General features: G+C 47.1%; 1 protein-coding gene across 1 annotated transcript in view; it reads right to left on the reverse strand.

Annotated features, from left to right (window-relative positions):
• Nucleotides 1-10596: 10596 nt before the first annotated feature.
• LOC146204610 (uncharacterized) overlaps nucleotides 10597-18530 on the reverse strand; it is a 60121-nt gene continuing 52187 nt past the window's right edge. Inside the window, exon 8 of the mRNA XM_084589297.1 lies at nucleotides 10597-11857. Coding sequence (XP_084445423.1) covers nucleotides 11416-11857 — 442 coding nt within the window. The 3' untranslated portion in view covers nucleotides 10597-11415. The remainder of the gene's footprint in view (nucleotides 11858-18530) is intronic.

Here is an 18530-nt window from a genome sequence, read left to right on the forward strand (position 1 = left end):
GTATCTCGGTTAGTGCTGCGCCGTCACTTGACAATGTAAATGGTATAATTACTTCAGAAAGCTCACCAATCACGTCATTTCCTGGCACATGTGCAAGAAATACCCATTTTGCAGAATGCTGTGGAGTTCCACTAGCTGCGTAATGCGAATTAGCTGCAGGCAAACCGCTTCGATAACACGAAGCACATAATTAAGTCAAATACATGCTTGATGACTTGAAGAAGGCAGTTTTGTTGGCACTGTGCACCAATCCTGTAACTTAATTCCTACGCTGTTCTGGCGATCTATAATATCTGTAATTTAGTTGTGTGCACTCACGATCGATACGGACGCTATAATTTGTGCATATATGATCCTCAGCGGTGATTTTTTGTTAGCTGAAATTTAATTGCCTTTATTAACTAAATGCTGATACTTGACAACTTTGCCATGGTTTTGGAGCGCATGGTGATCCATGTACGCTGCCAGAAAAAAGAACTAAATTCACTGCCCAAAAATCTGAGCTGCAGCTCTCAAACGGTGCCGGTCGATTAATTGTCCACTCACTAAACACTACCGATGGTCAAGTACATCGTTAGATGTGCCAGGAGTTTCCCCGAGGTAAATCATGGCATCGTGCATCCCCGTCATAGTATATGTTAGCTGAAAATTCCCGTATCTACATAGACTCTAAGTGAAACTTGAAATTTCTCCAACCATCACAGTCGACCACAAATAATATCAACCGGACAATAGGCAACCTTCTTGCTGTATACTTACAAGGTCTTCGCTCCCTTCTGGCCACTTCACAGAAGAAAAGAAAAAAAGGCGCCAGCAATTACCCCTGCACCTACGGCACCGTGACTCGCCTTAACTCTCCTTCCTTCTCATTTATTTTACACCAATCATCACCCCCCCCCCCCCGCCTTCTTCTCTACCTCGACCATTCCTTCACTAATAGCTGCACGAAGCCCCGCGTCATGCACCCTTGAAGAATTAACGTCCGAAACTGTCAAATAAAAAAGTGGTGGTTGGAAAAATTTCAAGTTATCAACCCAACCAGAAAGGCAAATCTGTCGAAATGTTTAGCTTACATAGACTCTGCAGGCCCGATGAGAACATCGAACATGGCCTGAGCCGTACCGCCCCTCGATCTATCTGAGCCGTTTTCTAACATTATGAACCTGGCCACCAACCGCCCTATACATCTGCTTATATATATTGTCACGGTGTGAAGTCTGATCAGAAGTCAGCGCGGGACACAGGAGTCACAGAAGTCACAGTGCGGCAGGGAACTAGCAGGCCCGCTTCAACACAAGAACTTCGGTTTCTTCGCCTCGAGGAGGCACACGCTCGCGATCAGCGCAGAGGGAAGACAAAGAATGCACCGTGTCATTGCCCCCCCCCCCCCCCCGCCGGGTACAAGAAGCATCGCCCCGATGCTGGAAGTGTGGGTAGAGATAAGAAAGAAAAAAAAAAAACATTGTATGAAGGGCAGTTGCTCGCGCACAGAAAGAGTCAACACTATCGGTCGTAATACGGTTTCAGGCGGACCACGTGGACCACGTCCAGGAGCGTGGAGCGTCGGGACTTTTTAAATCCATCAGGAACAACCTCATAGGTTAGGTCTCCAACTTGGCTTACCACTTTGTACGGGCCAAAGTAACGACACAGCAGTTTCTCGCTGAGGCCTCGTCGATGTACAGGAAGCCAAACCCAGACACGGTCTCCAGCTCTGTACCGGGCGTCACGGTGTCGGAGGTTGTATCGTTGGGCATCGCGGCGTTGCTGATTCTGAATTCGCAGCCTGGCCAGCTGACGGGCCTCTTCGGCGAGATGCAGAAAGGTGTGAACATCTGCTTGTTAGTTGCCGTCGTCTAGATGTGGTAACATGGCATCAAGCATTGTGGTCACCTCACGGCCATGGACCAGACGGAAAGGTGTCATGTTCGTTGTTTCCTGGACCGCTGTATTGTATGCAAAGATAACGTACGGGAGCACTTCATCCCACGTTTTGTGTTCTACGTCGACGTACATTGAGAGCATGTCAGCGAGTGTTTTGTTCAAGCGTTCGGTCAAGCGTTCGTTTGAGGATGGCAAGGTGTCGCCTTCCTGCGTTCAGTATGACTGTGAATTAAAGTCTTCTGCAGCAATTCGGCTGTAAATGCGGCTCCTCTGTCAGTGATCAAAATCTCCGGTGCGCCATGGAGCTGGACAACGCAATTGATGAAAAACTTTGCAACCTCTAAGGCAGTACCATTGGGTAGAGCGGAGGTTTCCGCGTATCGTGTAAGGTAATCCGTAGCAATAATGACCCATCGGTTACCGGAGTGTGAAAGGGGAAATGGTCCCAGCATGTCCATGCCAATCTGCTGGAAAGGCCTTGATGGTGGTGGGTCTATTGGCTTCAAGAGTCCAGTGGGCTTAGTCGGCGGCACTTTACGACGCTGAGAGCTGCGACACGTTTTCACATAGTGTGAAACGTCTGAGTTAAGTCGAGGCCAGTAGTACTTTTCCTTGAACCTAGCAAGCGTGCGGGTGACTCCGAAATGTCCAGAAGTTGGTTCATCGTGGCAAGCTTGTAAAATTTCATCACGTAGACACATAGGTACAACAATAAGGTACGGCGTTTGGCTGACGGAAAAGTTGTTTTTTCACGAGGACACCATTGCGCACACATAACGATGACAGTGCATGCTTGAAAGCTCTCGGAGCGGTTGTACATGCACCGTTTAGATAGTCCATGATGTGACGAAGTTCGGGATCTGCAGATTGTATTTCAGCGAGGCACTCTGTGCTGATGGCATTTAACAGTATGGCATCATCAGGAATTTCATCTGCGGTGGGATCTACAGGGGCCCGTGAGAGGCGGTCGGCGTCCGAATGCTGGCGGCCAGACTTGTACGTGACAGTTATGTCGAATTCCTGTAGTTGCAGACTCCATCTTACAAGACGGGTTGAAGGGTCCTTTAAGGTTGCAAACCAACATAGGGCATGGTGGTCGGTAACTAATTTTAATGGTTTCCCATAAAGGTATGGCCGGAATTTCGACGTTGCCCACACAATGGCTAGACATTCTTTCTCTGTTGCAGAATAGTTCGATTGCGCTTTAGATAGACAGCGACTGGCGTAAGCGATCACACGTTCTTGGCCGCCCTGGATTTGAACTAGAACGGCGCCCAAGCCTATGTTGCTTGCATCGGTGTGAAGCTTCGTGTCGGCGTTTTCGTCGAAGTGAGCCAATATGGGAGGTGTTTGTAGGCGGCGTTGAATCTCTTTGAATGCTTGTTCTTGTTGTGTGCCCCAAGTGAAAGGCGTGTCTGTCTTTGTCAGACGTGTTAGGGGCTCGGCGAGTCTTTGACGTAGCGCCGGTAGTATAGTCACATAAGCCAAGAAATCGTCGAACAGCTTTCTGGTCTTGGGACGGAGGGAAGTTGGCAATAGCTGTCCTTTTCTCTGGATCCGGCAGGACACCAGCGTGGCTTACGACGTGCCCCAAGAACTTGAGCTCCGTATAAGTAAAATGACACTTCTCGTTCTTTAACGTAAGGCCAGATGATGTTATGACTTGCAAAACAGTTTCAAGGCGCCGAAGGTGCTCCTCGAACGTTGCAGCGAAGACCACAACGTCGTCAAGGTAAACGAGACATGTCTGCCACTTGAGATCAGCAAGTACGATGTCCATAAGCCGTTGGAAAGTAGCCGGCGCAGAGCAGAGACCAAAGGGCATAGCGAACTCGTAGAGCCCATCCGGAGTAATTTAAACGCCGTTTTCTCGCGGTCCCGCTCATCTACCTCTATTTGCCAGTATCCGGACTTCAAGTCCATTGAAGAGAAATATTTCGCGGAGCAGAGACGATCCAGAGTATCGTCGATGCGTGGCAGGGGATAGACATAGACGCGAAATGATGCATCCGGATGCATTTCGCGCGGGTCGCGCCGGGGTATTGAGAGAGTGTTGCTCGGGGAAGGCCGCACGTGCACCCTCTCCCCTCGTTGATTCTCGCCTTCTGCGCATGCGCCTGTCCAGCTGCAGGCGTCTCTCCGCAGTGGAACCGGTTTCACTGTAGGGAGCCGGTTTCGTGCCTGGTGCGGCGTCGCGGACTTGGGATATCCTACTTCGACCGGCGCTTGCCTGCGCACCGAAAACGTCGGCGCCTTAACACCGCCTTAAGTATCCGGCAAGCTAAATCTCTCTATTATAACAACATAAATCAAACATGACACAACATAAATGTAACATTATTGAAAATGATAAAGCGACCTTGCATGGCCACGAAGGCCCACCACTCGTGATGGATGGCACAAAACTTGAATGCTTTGCAAAGACCACAGTACAGCATAACTCCTGCACTCACCTCTGAACAAGCAGAGTCTGGAGTCAAGCTCTTATATCCATCATCGATGGGTGCCCATGAGTGTTATTTAAAAAGCAGTGATGACAGTCTATCAGTTAATCATAATTGTTTGCTTTCGAAAGCACCGATAAAAAAAAATGCGTTTCCAGCAATCCTCTTTGTCAGCCGACAGACCGAAAAAGGCAAAAATGAGAAGGACCACTGGCGAAGAGCGCCGTCTTTGCGCGCGTCTCTGCGCGACTGTTCCTGCTCCTCCCCCCAATCTCCTTCTGCGGCCGCGTCTGCCTATTGGCCTGGCACGCGCTCCCGCGCAGGCGGGCTGCGCAGGCTCGGCTGTCCGCCGTGAGCGGCGCGGTCGTGGCTGCGCGTAGGTTTTACCACTTTTCTCCGCTCCGTCAGAAATTGAGCGCTGGGGGTCCAGCCACGGCCGGTCACGAGGAAGCGCTAGAGGCGCGCTCTCTTTCTCCTTGATCCGCCGCCGCAAGGGGCGCGACCTGCTCATCGTTACTAGTGTTCCTGTATATGCTCCCTAGGGAGCATATACAGGAACACTAATCGTTACGTTCGCTCCGCGCCTGCTGCAGCGGCGATAGGTGGGTTTCGCTTGGTTACAGTGTAGCTTGGTTTCGCACTGTCATACGCTGGTTTCGTAGTACGCGCAGCACCGAAATGAAAGAAAACAGAACATATTTGCTTTAGTTGCATGTCACCAGTGTATTCCACATGTGAAGAAAGTCTTTATAAGATAATCTGCCTGCTAGAACCATAAAAAAATACATAATTATTCTAAAGTATGACGAGCATGACAGATACTGCAGTCTTAAACGCAGAAAATGGTGTATGCATCTATTTTTGCAGATGGTCATACTGGACTGAGAAATACTGTAAAGAATTCTTAATAACGCAAGGTTGCATGTGGCGTGTCTACTGGTTTAACGTCCTAAAGTAACTCCGGCTATAAGGGGCGTCGTTGAAGGTCCTGGAAATTTCGACCACCTGATTTTCATCAATTATTGTGCACTACATTGCGCAGTATATGGCCAGGGTCTTGACAGCCCCGCTTCTACCGAGATTCGGCCGCCGCGGCCTAGACTGAGAGAAAGGAAAATTCAAACTTTTAAGGCTCGAGCTTCTAGATATTGCTCTGTAAAAACATCTCAGACTACTGTACTGTCACCAAATTCCGGTCTTCTTGACATAGAGGAAAATAGCAATTTTATATTCTGTAACATGAATGCTGGCAGTTGCTGTCAAAATTGGCCTAATTTTCATGGATATCAAAATTTTGCGTTTTTTCAATATTCAGAGTTGCATAGCTCGTCCGAAAATAGTTCTTTCGAATAACCCGAAGGAACAACAATGAATAATTCAGGAAATAAAGTTCATCTGAGATTGGCACGCTTCTATTTAGAACCAGAAGTGGAAACTAAGGCAGTCTCTCCCGTTGCTGGTGTTTTTTTTTTTCTTCTTTCTTTCTGAGGTTATGCCCATTTGGAGACGCTATCGACACGTCAAAAGCTCTCCAGCGCGGTGATGTGCTCCGCGCTGTCGCCGCAGGCGAGCTGCTTATGCGACCACCATGCAGTCGCGCTGAGGGTAATTTATCTGCATTTTATACCTCATAGATCGCAATATTAGACTCTGATTATGCAGTCTTTATGTGAACCATAACGATGGAAATGGGAGGACACGTAGGTTGCAATTTATGCGGGTGGAGCGAGCGAGCGTTTTCCATGCGCGTGAACGGCGGGAGGTAGAAACAGAACCCATTGCGACGGCCGTAAGGAATACGCTATTGCTGCCAATAGAGACCGACCGTGCTCTAGCTTGGATTCGGCGGTACCAGTGGGCATGCGCATATCACCCTGATGAATATACAGATGGCCCCATGCTCCCGCCAAATGCCGTCGGATTCGGGACGCAGGGGTGAATCAGTACGTGCGCGGCTGACGGCGCACGGTACAGGTAGACGGTTGCGGTAGCGCTAAACTAAAGGTCTCTATTATACTAGATGTTTTAGTGAAGATTTCCAAAAATCCCTGGAAACTTCGAAAGAGGAAGAGAACCTTTTCAGGTAAAAGCAGTCGGCAGCGGCGTACGTCGGTTGCTATAAAAAAAATCGTAACGATAGTCATGTGATTAACAAATGTTCACTTTCCGACTTTTAAATTAACGGAATTTGGTCATTTGTGTCCGCGCCAAGGGAAATTTGCTGCAGTTTTTGAAACGAAGAAAAGTCACGCGTACACCCCAAAACGCACAGGGCACGCATATATGCATGCCTATACAAGCCAGAGCTTTTTATTTCAGCATTTCAGAGCTGACATACCGCATTTTTCACTACAGATAAAAATTTAAAAAGTTTGCAACGCCATTTGCACTTTAAGTATAGTGCGAAAAGAATATAAAGCATGTTTTAACGTTATATTTTTTACTTGTGATTTAAAGATGTTTATTTTATATGTAGATATAAAATAAACATCTTTAAATCACAAGTAAAAATATATATATATAGAGCCTCCCACCTTGAAGTGTTCGCAGTAATACCGGCCGGTATATGCGCAATGGGGCGTATGCGAATGGTTGTGCCTGTGTGCGCCAAGGATACGTAAGTTAAGTGTCACATTCGCCGTCGAATCACATGAGCTTGAGAGTGCGACCGCGTGCTATTTATTGCAGCCTGCTACGTAAACTACGTGCGATGACGCACTGGGCTGGAAAACAAACTATTTCTGCCACTAATTACATCCAGACGCCTAATTATAACTGTACAGTCAGAAGCTATAACTGTTTAGCTAAACTAGCTTGCAATTGCAAGTGCCCGTTATCTGACATCTGATGTCACATGAATTACATTTAGTGGTTGGTTTACGGGGTTCGTCGAAGACTCCGGAAATTTCGAGCACCTGGGGATCTTTAACATGTGCATGCACTGGCATTGCACAGTACACGCGTGCACTTTGCCTTTCGCCTCCATCGAAAAGCGGCCGCCGCAGACGCTTTTCGATCCCTCATTCTTGGGTACAGCAGTCGAGCGCCAACCTCTGCGCCACTGCAGCGGGTATCTTACGTTTTATGCCGAAAAAAAAATATCGTTGCATTTCAAAAAGCCTCTTGTTAAAAACTGCTGAAGCGCACTTCACTGAAACTCTTGGTGCTTGCATAGTGGATCGACATTATACAGTGTACGCGCTCCTATGCGAAGCGTCCACAACCAGCGTTTGATTATGAGGAGGAATTAAGAGCTCAAGGCCGCAGCCCGCGGCGTTAACTCCGAGAGTAGGGGAAGTGGGCCACTCATTATTCTAACATGCTTGATATATGAAAACACAGATAAGGAACTTCGATTCAGAGAAACGATCAATCGTAAACACACACACACACACACACACACACACACACACACACACACACACACACACACACACACACACACACACACACACACACACACACACACACACACACACACACACACACACGAAACTTAGCAACAATAATAATAATAATAATAATAATAATAATAATAATAATAATAATAATAATAATAATAATAATAATAATAATAATAATAATAATAACTATTATTATTATTTCACAGGAAAGGAAAGGCGCAGTATCGGTCACACTTGCTCTGCGGACACTTTACCCGCGCCGCGCAGACAGGCGGCGCCGTTCGTTGCTGCGTTTTTTTTCCACACGTAGTTCTTATCGGTCACAAAAATATTTCAGGTTGTACATACCTTTTAGCAATTATCTAGGTACCACCTCCTATTTGCGCAAGCTGAGCGATCCGTATACGCTTATAAATAACTTATATGTTTATAATTACATGATATGCTTATATAATTCTTAAGTCAAGGTCGCCGTAACCGCGAGTTTTACTTTCAAGTGACCTTGACCTAGTATGGGTGTCCACCCAAAAGTACACTGCGCCTTCGTATTCCCAAAACGTAACTTGAACGGAGAGACAGTCCTGTGTTGTACGTGATGAGCGCGCAGGTGGCCGAAATTACTTCGTAGCCCTCCACTACAGTGCATCCACAACGAACGCTCCCACCTTTTCTCACGGCATGGTTTCCGCGAGAAGTACGACAGATACTGCGCCTTTCCTTGTTTTAAACCAATTTACAAGAAAAATATGAAAGCGTGACCTTGACCTGATTAGGAGGTGTTCACCATTCCGTGCTGTCCACCCAAAAGTATAAGGGGCCTTCCATTCCCCAAACGCTAACTTGTAGAAAAATTATAAAAAAGAAAAACAGCGGTTTGAAAAGGCGGCGTTACAGGGGCTATCACTGCAAAAGCTTTCGCTCTATCACTATAGGTTCAGGCCATGCTTTATCCCCACAGTTTTGTTCAATGATATAGCCAGAGTCCACGTGAACGCGAAGAAAACAGGTACAAGAATTGGGTATTAGAGTAAAAAAAAAAAAAAAAAAAAAAGCAACACTAGTTGCAAGGTTCGAAGAACCGACAGTCGCCGGGTGAAACATTATGTGCGCGCGACTGCGATTAACAAGAAAAGCTGGGCAACTCATTTCTACGAGACCGATTGGCTGGGAGACGGGAAATATTTTTATGGCTGCTTTATTCTCTTCTTTAGAGCGACAGAGACTTAACTACTTCAAAAACAGCTTGGCTAGAGGCCAGGCGGCCGGATACGCAAACGGGGCGGGTTTGCAAAAGAACGCTGAAGCGCCAAGACCACCGCATGCATTATCGTTGCCACGTGGGTGCTGTACTGACACCTTTTCAAATAAACAGCTCCAAATAAACAAGCGGCGTCAGGCAACGGTTGGCTCGGTTCTCGCAACCGGCGACCGATCGGTTCCGCATTGATAACGGCGCGCGGCGCCAATCCAGGGTTTTACCGAAGTGGGGAGAGCGCGGGGGTGCGGTACGCGAGTACATCCAGCCTGCGCGCCACTTTCAAGAAAAGCCAACAGTGATATCACCGTAAGAGTCGCAGAGCGCTTCAAGCGACGTCGTCGCAGTTTCTTTTAGTTTCCTCAACCGCTGCAATACTTCAGCGAACAGAAAAGCGCGAAATTTGGGCGCACCGAGGAAAACGTAAGGGAACACCCAGTCCCTCCTACAGAACTTTCGCGCCGTTCTGCAATCCCTCTCTACCGTACCCTCGAAGCTTGCGCCCGTCACCGTGGATGGACTGGCCGACAGACTACGGGAACAATTAGCAACTGCCGCACTCCCGACGAACCAGTGGTGTGGCTTGGTGCCCTTCAGTTCTCTGCCAATCCAAGTGGACCCGCTCAACGTGGGTGGCATAAAAATGGAATACGTTTTGGGGTTTGCCTGACGCTCTGTAACCAATCAGTCGTGAACTGGGTCGACAGCAGCTGGTCCATGCACGTAGCCGGATCATAGGCCTCATCAAGGAAGAAAAGGTTTGCATCCATATGCCAACAGGTTCTGGCAGACCAGCCAGGCAGAGAAGCCCACTTGCTGGCACATCACTGCCATCACTTGAGTTCAATTGTTTTGCTTCCACACAAAATTCCCCCCAGAACGTGCACATGCAAGTGTGCTTCACAATCACTGGCTTAATTGTTACCCAAACACTGAAGGAACATCTCCCAGTTGGTCAGCTAATTCTGCATGGCAGCATCAGTGGAATATTTCTGAATATTTTGATTTGACAAACGAATTCCTGCCTCACAAATCACGCGATTGCTGAATTTGGGCTGCTGATGGTTTGGTCCCATGAGCCTTCACAACTTACCTCTACAAATAATTGCAAGACTACTTCAAAACTACGTTTTAGGTACTCACTGGTGCCCACACCTCACAACAGATGAAGCTTTGCTGGCCAAATTTTTTTTTTTTTTCTTTTTTGAACATCACACTACTGCATATAGATAACTAATACCTTGCAACATGGTACACCCCCCCCCCCCCCCCCTCTTGAAGCCTATCCTCAGACGTCGTAGCAGTAGAAGTTCTGGGGCCCATGTGTATTGTTTACGCATAGTGCTAAGGTGTTGAAAGATGTGCAGCACTATAAGTCCATGCTATGAAGGAGCACTGAACAAGGATAGAATGGGGGGGGAGGCCTCAGTTCGCAGGTCGAGCCAAAGTTTCGACAAGTGGACTTGTCTTTGTCGAAACCTTGTTCAGTGCTCCTTCATACCATGTAAGCAATCTTCTTCCTCTCGCTCTATATAGATCCATGAGTAGCTTTTCCTCAGTCTGCCAGATTTTGGTGGTGAAGAAGAGAGACAAGCAGAGAAAAACCAGATAGGATGAAAGAGTGAAATGACCAGAACATATTTATTTTCTTTTCCCCTAAACAATGACAAACATTACGAACAATAACGTCGATTTTCAAACGAGGAGATAAAAGCAAATCAACAGGTCCCAATGAATAAAAATGAACAAAGCAGGTTAAAAGGAACCCTAAATTTGTCAAAGCCCCAGGACAGAATTTGGAAACCCTCTCGCTTAGAGGGGGAAAAAAAAGTAGGGCAAGAAAGCATGGCCCTAAATGTTTTTTTTTTTTTTTCCTGAACAGTACATCTAATGGATCAGATGACAATGCAAGAACTAAATGATACTATGATGCGCAGCAAGCAGTGCTTATCTTTACATCTACTTACAACAACCAACCACACATGGCAACAAAACAACATCAACCATAATGTACACACTAATGAGTATGCCGATGAAAGCGCCTTTCAATTTATCACAAGACAAAAACTATATGGCTGAAATTCTCCGTGCGAAGCACAAAGCCGTCATAATTTTTACAAGAATGTGCAAACATCAGATGATGAAAGAAACACTGTGACGGCACAGCAACAGCAATTTTTTTATGGATACCGGACTTAGAACACCCAAGTTACCATGATTTTAAGGTCTATTTGTGCATACTTTGTTCATTCTTTGTGAGATGACAAATGAAATTGTAATGATGGCCTGAATGTTTACAACAAAGTAACAGCAGCTGAAATATTGCTGATGAAATAAAATAAGAAAAATGAAGTACGCTATGTTGAACGCCAGCCACTTTTTTTTGTACCACGAGAAAAAAAAGAGGAGGAACAGAGCAGAAAGAAGTTCATCTGTGATGATTCCTAGCTGCGGGTGAGTAGGAACGCTCTCCCCGTGAGGATGTTCGGTAGTCATATGAGGAGCTATGCTCTCGAGACCGGTCCCCATGCTTGCTGTGCTCAGGGCTGCATCGGTGACGGTAGCCTCCACTCTCTTTACGGCGCTCAGACTCTCGAGGTTTTTCATCTCGAAGTCTATCATCTCGAGCTCGGTCATCACGTGACCTGTCACCGCGTGACCTGTCTTCGCGTGACCTGTCATCTCGTGACCTGTCGTCCCGTGACCTGTCGTCACGGAACCTGTCATCACGCAGCCTTTCATCACGTGGCCTCTCGTCACGTGGTCGCTCATCCCTGGACCTTTCATCACGAACCTTTTCTTCACGTTCTCTTTCATCACGTGGTCGATCATGGCTGCGATGTGGTCGCACATCCCGCGGACTTCGGCTCCTGGAAAGGAATGGACCAAACACAAGACAATAAATCAAACCATCACTAGCCTTCAAGCACTTTAGAAGGTAGATCTGAAGCTACCTATTACATGCAAAGCACCTTTTCATCCGATTTTGCAAAACCTTTCACTCTGACTACAGTGAAATCTCGTTGATACAATCCCTTTTAATACAATACAATACAATACAATACAATACATAATACAATTTTTTTTGTTCATTGAGGGGCAAAGCCCTATAAATTCAACGTGTTTCATATGGGTTTTCAATTGCGAAAATATGTGAAAACTCGCATTGTTTCGAGTTTTATTTGCTCATGTTAAGAACCCCCCTCCCACCTTCCCATTTTTGTCATAGAGAATTTGCTTTTATTTTTATTTTTTCATTTTTCGTAGGAGCTTCGCACCCTTGCTGTGTCAGTATGAAGTACTGAGGTTGGCAGCCTGCCAATAACCTGCTCGCCCATAACAGCGCTCCTAACATCTCCTATGCTTATTTTTTGACCTGTGACCTGATCTCCGGTGAGGGTGACACTCTGGGTGATGGTGAAGTTTAGATGCTCTTTACGGGTGCTGAGCTAAGTGATGAACTGCAACTGATTTTTGAGTCTTTTAATAGCTTGCTTCTGGACACTGAGAAACAAAACTTCTAGTAAAAAATGACGGGTTAGCACCCTTAATAAAAGTAAGTTCTGTGCCAAACAGGTTTTGTTTTCAACCTTTTGAGGCTTGTCCTGGTTAACACAATTTTTGAATAATGTTTTAATTTTCAACAAAACTACACTGTATATAAATAAAGTAAATAAAGTGTGAGATTTGGATAAGCGGTTACAGAGTGGGGCAAGCAGGTCTCTGAAAGAAGGGCAAAGTACCTGCATGGCAAAGTACAACAATGAGCCGTACAGTTTAAAAGAACTTGAAATTCTCCATTAAACGTTTGTCCCAGAAAACTGGGCCAGATGTGCATAGTTTTGCAGTCCTGATCTTTCTTCTGGCACAACTTATTCGCTATCCCAACATCAACCTCCTTTCTTAACATAAACTTTCTCTATGCCCTTCCGGCTTGGCCAGAGCATTGGCTTCGTACGATGAAATAAATGCTCTCGACACTGGGTCAGGCTAAGTGCAACTTTTTCCCAAGCTAATTGCGGAATGAAGCTTGGCAAACATCAAGCTGAATCCAGCAGCTAAAGTGAAACCCAGCATGAACGCAAATGATGTCCGACATGCTTCACTAACATAATTTCCAAGCAGCTTTTCAAAGGTGCAAGAAAAAAGTGCAAAAAAAAAAAAAAAAGAAGTAAAATGGATACAACTGGAGCACTACAGTAATACCACCTTAATATGTAGTTGGCGGAGACGTGGAAAAACTACTCACTCTCCGATAGAACACTTTAAACGACTAGTAGAAATTAGCCATTATTCACTCTGAAAAAAGAAAAATTCAGGCACAGTAAAGTTTTCACGAATACATGTACGTATGTGCATTTTATTGGTGTGCTGCCGGCAAAAAGTCCGCCATTTTCAGTTACTGCAGCGGCGGTCGTGCGGCAAAAACAGCAGCCTCAAAAACTATGAGACTGGGGGCAAGCTTTTGTATGAGGCCCCTCTTCTCGGAGAATGCCCTCATAACAGTTATTGCTTGAGAAGCTTCCGCCACAGAAGGGCTGAAATCTTCTGTTCCCAACTCGTCCCCGCTTTCCTCGTTCTTAAAGGCCCACTGTCCACCCTCCGGTCGAAAATATTTTCTTCCCGGTGACTGTGAGACTTCGCCCCTGGAACGCAAGGCCGCAAAATGTTTTTGAAAAGAGTACCTAATAACGCAGTTACAGCCACCGCAATCACCCGATTCTATCCTGCCTCTCTCCTTCCGTTCCCTCGCAAAAGTTTTTCACTCTCCTGCCCGAGGTCGTCTAGCCTCCGCAATACAAATTCCCCTTCCTCCTCCGCGTTTGGCGGGAAGTGGGGCGTGGCTCTCCGCGAGCGCGAAAAAAAAAAAAAGCGGTCGAGGGAGCGCGCGCCGCTGGATTCAGTCTGGACGTGGCGAGGGAAAAGCGCGCTGCGAGCGGTAGACACCCATTATTCTCCCGTCAGTCAGCGAGACGGACCAATGGACGTCGTTCCCGATACGTACGTAATTATCGGGGGGCCGTCGGGCCAGCGCAGGAAGCGGTGAAGCTGGCTTCTCAAAGGAGAGCATGAGAGAGCTTTGAATTGTATTTTCGATGCTTTGCGGCGCGCGTGTCGCTGTAGAATTTTGCACAGACTATCTCCGGTACCTGATTGAAATACTGGGCTCCTTTGCCTAAAAGGGCCTTCCCTGGACAGTGGCCCTTTAATGTCCTCAGTGCCATGGGGTGGCGCAACAGTGTCAACAATCTCGCTGTCCAACCAGCCCGGAGACGTTGGAACTTCGCTGTCAACAGTCTCCGCACTGCCCTGTCGCTCCAAAAACTCCTTTAGTAGGGCGGCACATTTAATTTCACCCACGCAAAGCAATTCTGTGCCGTAATGGGGTTAGGTTTGGTTTGTTTGGTTTGTGGGGTTTAACGTCCCAAAGCAACTCAGGCTATGAGAGACGCCGTAGTGGAGAACTCCGGAAATTTCGACCACCGGGGGTTCTTTAACGTGCACTGACATCGCACAGCACACGGGCGCCTTGCTTTTCGCCTCCATCGAAAAGCTGCCGCCGAGGCCGGGATTCGATCCCGCGTCCTTGGGAACAATAGTCGAGCGCCGTAACCACTGCGCCACCCCGGCGGGGTGTAATGGGGTTAACCTGCTGCCACAAGAACACTAAGAGGTGCACTGCACCCAGCAGATCGATAAGGTATGTCTTCCCGCTTTCCATCGCCAGAAGCATTATGGGCAGAAGGTTCTTTCTGTAGTGATGCTTGGCCGAACAAATAATGCCTTGGTGAAGAGATTGCACAAGTGTCGTGGTGTTAAGTGGCAAGAAGAGGAGCTTGATTGCACTCAAATTTCCAGTTCAGAATGGGATGATACATCGTCAAGCACTAGCAGGATTTTCCTTTTTTCTGCCATGAACGTCGATCCAATAACCAGACATATTTTTCAAAAAGCTTGGCAGTCATCCACACTTTCTGGTTGCTCCTGTAAATAACGCCCGAGGGCAATCAACCGCCGTTGAAGCCCGTTGGTTTGACATGCCGTCCAATCCCAAGGAGTGGCAACTTCTGGCTGCATGCTGACTGTAAAACAACCAATATTCTTTCTTTTGCAAGCTTGCCACTGGTGCAGTTTCCCCCCTTAAGTGCAAGCGTTCTGTTGGGCAGAAGCTTGTAGAAAAGTACCGACTCATTCAAGTTGAAACGTCTTCCGCAGCGTAGCTGGCCAACTCTTGTTGCAGTAGCCCATTCTGCCATTCTCGGACACCCTCCTTGTCAGCATGTGCTGCCTACCTACCCACTCACCACCTCGAACTTACATTGTAGCGGACTTTAAACCGAGCCAACCAACCGTTACTGCAAGAAAAATTTCTCAGTTCAGCTGGGCCACAAATGCTTCCGCTGTTCCTGTGAGAAGAGGTCCGGTGACTGGCAGGTTTTCTGATTTAGCTTTTTTAAGTCATAACACTGTTTAAGCCACTGTTCATCTAGGAATTTTCTTCCGCACACACGATTCCTGGGGGCAGTGATGCGCTAGGTAGTGTCTTGCGTTTAATATTACATACGGGCGCAGTTTCGTCCCGTCAGCCAAAGCACATAACATCACTGTGCAGCGCTGCTTGGCATTTTTGCTAGTCAGCACGCTGACTGATTTCCACAGGAACCTGGCCTTTTTTTCCACAGTCATGTCAATCAGCATTTCAAAGTACACTGGGGTCTGATCGGCATATCCCACTTGAGACAGCAATAGCTGTGCTCCTTCTGAAGTCCGTTGAAACACAGTTGAAAGCTCAAAAATGTTTCCTCATAAGCATCAGGAAGTCACTGGCACATTGTTGCTCGCCGTCGCATTGAAAATCCATGTCATGCCATTAACTGAAGCCATCCGTGGATTGCATGAAACTCGTGTGAAATGTTCATTTCCCGGGATAGCTTCAGAGCTTCCATTTGAGTGATCTCTGTTAAAACAGCGCGGCCACAACTTCTCTGCTCCTCAACGAACTTGGTAAGCTGCGTCTGGAGGTGGAGGTACAAGCCAGTCTTTGGACCATAAAATGCTCGCCTGTCCCGGTTAGTTGTTTCAAGACTCTTTTTTCTTCCTCCAGCCGTGAATGTATGACTTGTCGATGTCATGTTGTTCTGCTGCAGCTGTGTTGCCGATTCTTTCAGCAGTGGCTACAATCTTCAGCGTTTCTTTCACTGTGAAAGACTGCCGCCGAGTTGCCTTCATGCCGCCAGAACAAAGCAGGCTAACAGTGCAAACTGGGTTGACTAATGGTGCATTCGGTTGGGGGGACGAGAGCAGAGGCGCCGAGCAATGCAGAGCAGTACAGGAGCACGCCGAGCAAGGGTGTAACTGTCCTCCCACGGGAACGCTCTCTGCGTGTCGAGAGCAGCGCGGCACGACCACGTGACCGCACTTCTCTCCCCAGCATTCTCCGCCTGCCCGCAATGGTGACAGTTGCAACCAGAGAAGAGGCCAACGCTCCGTGAAGAACTGCTTGTTCTGTATGCCTTTGTTCTCAAAGCGTGGCGATCTGCCTCCTTTGGCCCTTTCGACGCAAGGAGCGACTCTCAAATATGCATACAGCACCTGAGCAATGCTTTCTGCTACTGACGCAAATTCGCTTGATTGCCACCGCCATTTTGAGCGCCGCCAACTCAAGAGAAAAAGAAAAAAAAAAGATGGCGATATGACGCTTTATGCCATGTGACTTCCTTCACACTCGCTTTCGGCGAGAGAGCAGCCGGGAGTGCACTCGTCTGCTCTCAGCGGAGGAAAAGTCCTCCTCCTTTACCATTGGAAGCCAGTGATTCTACTCCTGCTCTCCCAGAGGGCACCCGCTTGTCAGAGAGCACTTTCGAAGTGCTCTCGAGTGCACCTGCTCTCCCATTCGAATTCGCCATAAAACAGCAGCTGATAAAAAATCCCAACAACTACTGGATGACGGTCTCAACAAATTAGAAAATAAATTAACTATGCTATGGATGCGAATTTGGCTATGCCTCTTGTTGGCTCCTTATCAGCTTAACAAGCATCGATGATGATGGGGATGGCAGACTACACGAGTCTGTGCATTGCACGTTGCTCACGTTCTTGCTTGCAGCAAGCCGAGGCACGAGCTGGTGGCCACTGAAGACAAGATAAAAAAAGAGAAGTTTCCTGGTGTCATCTATAATTCCCTGCGCAGACTGACTACTGCTATATCAGCAAGAGCGGGAACTTTGAAAGACGATTGAGGGACTACAAGAACGACGACAGAAGCAAGAAGACTGCATCTAAAGCACTTGCGGAACATGTGGAAGCCGCGACGCACAAAACAACCTGGGAAGAAGCATCAGTCATCGGAAGAGAAAAGAATTGGCTGTCACATCGATATCGAGAATCTCTGATAATCCAAACAACAAAAAGAAACCTTAACCCCAACGCAGGCGATCTCCCGCTTAGCCGACGTACGCAAAATGACTGGGACGATTATTGTGATGCACTTAAGCTTTTGTGCCCAGTGTTCAAGGCTTCCGTATTTAAGCCGAAACACCTTCGTATTATTTACAACCTTTGGTCGGCATTCCTTTGCAATACAGACAATCTGCACGGACAATTTTTTTTTACCTTGCAGAGCCGAAACGCATCAGTTTGGTGCGCAGTAGAATATAGTCCCTTTATAAGTTCCCCGAATCTTGCTCTGGAGTATTATACCATTATGGAAATATTCATGTTATTACCTCAGGATTGCACTACAGCAAAAGCCAGTACAACATTTGTGTAGTGCATTTTCAAATCATCACAGTACGGTGAGCAAATGGCGTGGCTGCTCCATCTGCCGGGAGGGAATCTCCCGAAGAGTATGTCGGCTGCTTGTGCCGCATCAACCCACCGGTTTCTGTATGCTTTTGCAACACACTTGATTCAGCAACGTACACAGCATGTGCTACTCATTAACTGCCAACTTACGTCCACTTTGGCCTTGAGTATACTAAACAAAGTCATTTCTGCGTCGGTGGTGGCTTGAAAACTACAATTTTAAGCAAAGGTTGAACTGAAACCGAAACCATAACTGAGGCCAGATATGCCAGAGCTACACGTTGCAGTAACACCATGATGGAAGCTCTGGCCCTGTAGCCTTGGCTGCATAGCCAGAAAAAGTTGTCTAGGAGCATAGGCTGTTATGTCACAACTGCAGCAGTGATTCTTCATGCTGCCCCCTTTACCCCTAGCATTCTGACAGCCAGCATTTAGTGCACATGGAATAGTAACGGCTGACCAGCCAAAGTGGGGCTCCAACTTCACTGGCACTTGGCCACCAATGTGTTCAGCGACTTATAGTGTGTTGCGCCCAAGCCGACACTAAGCAATTTTATGTGTGGTGTGAAATGAGTTATCATCACCACTGCGACATGAGCGCAAATGACCAAAGGTATGAAAACAAATCTAGGACGTACAAAGTTGCACGAGTTGGCATTGAGGCACCATTCTGTTATCCTCATTTGCCTCGTCACCTGCAGCTTAAAAACACAATTTTTAGATTAGGATAGACAGGAT

Source organism: Amblyomma maculatum, chromosome 1 (assembly GCF_055883805.1).
Source record: "Amblyomma maculatum isolate TAMU_Amacu chromosome 1, ASM5588380v1, whole genome shotgun sequence".
Taxonomy (NCBI): Eukaryota; Metazoa; Arthropoda; class Arachnida; order Ixodida; family Ixodidae; genus Amblyomma; species Amblyomma maculatum.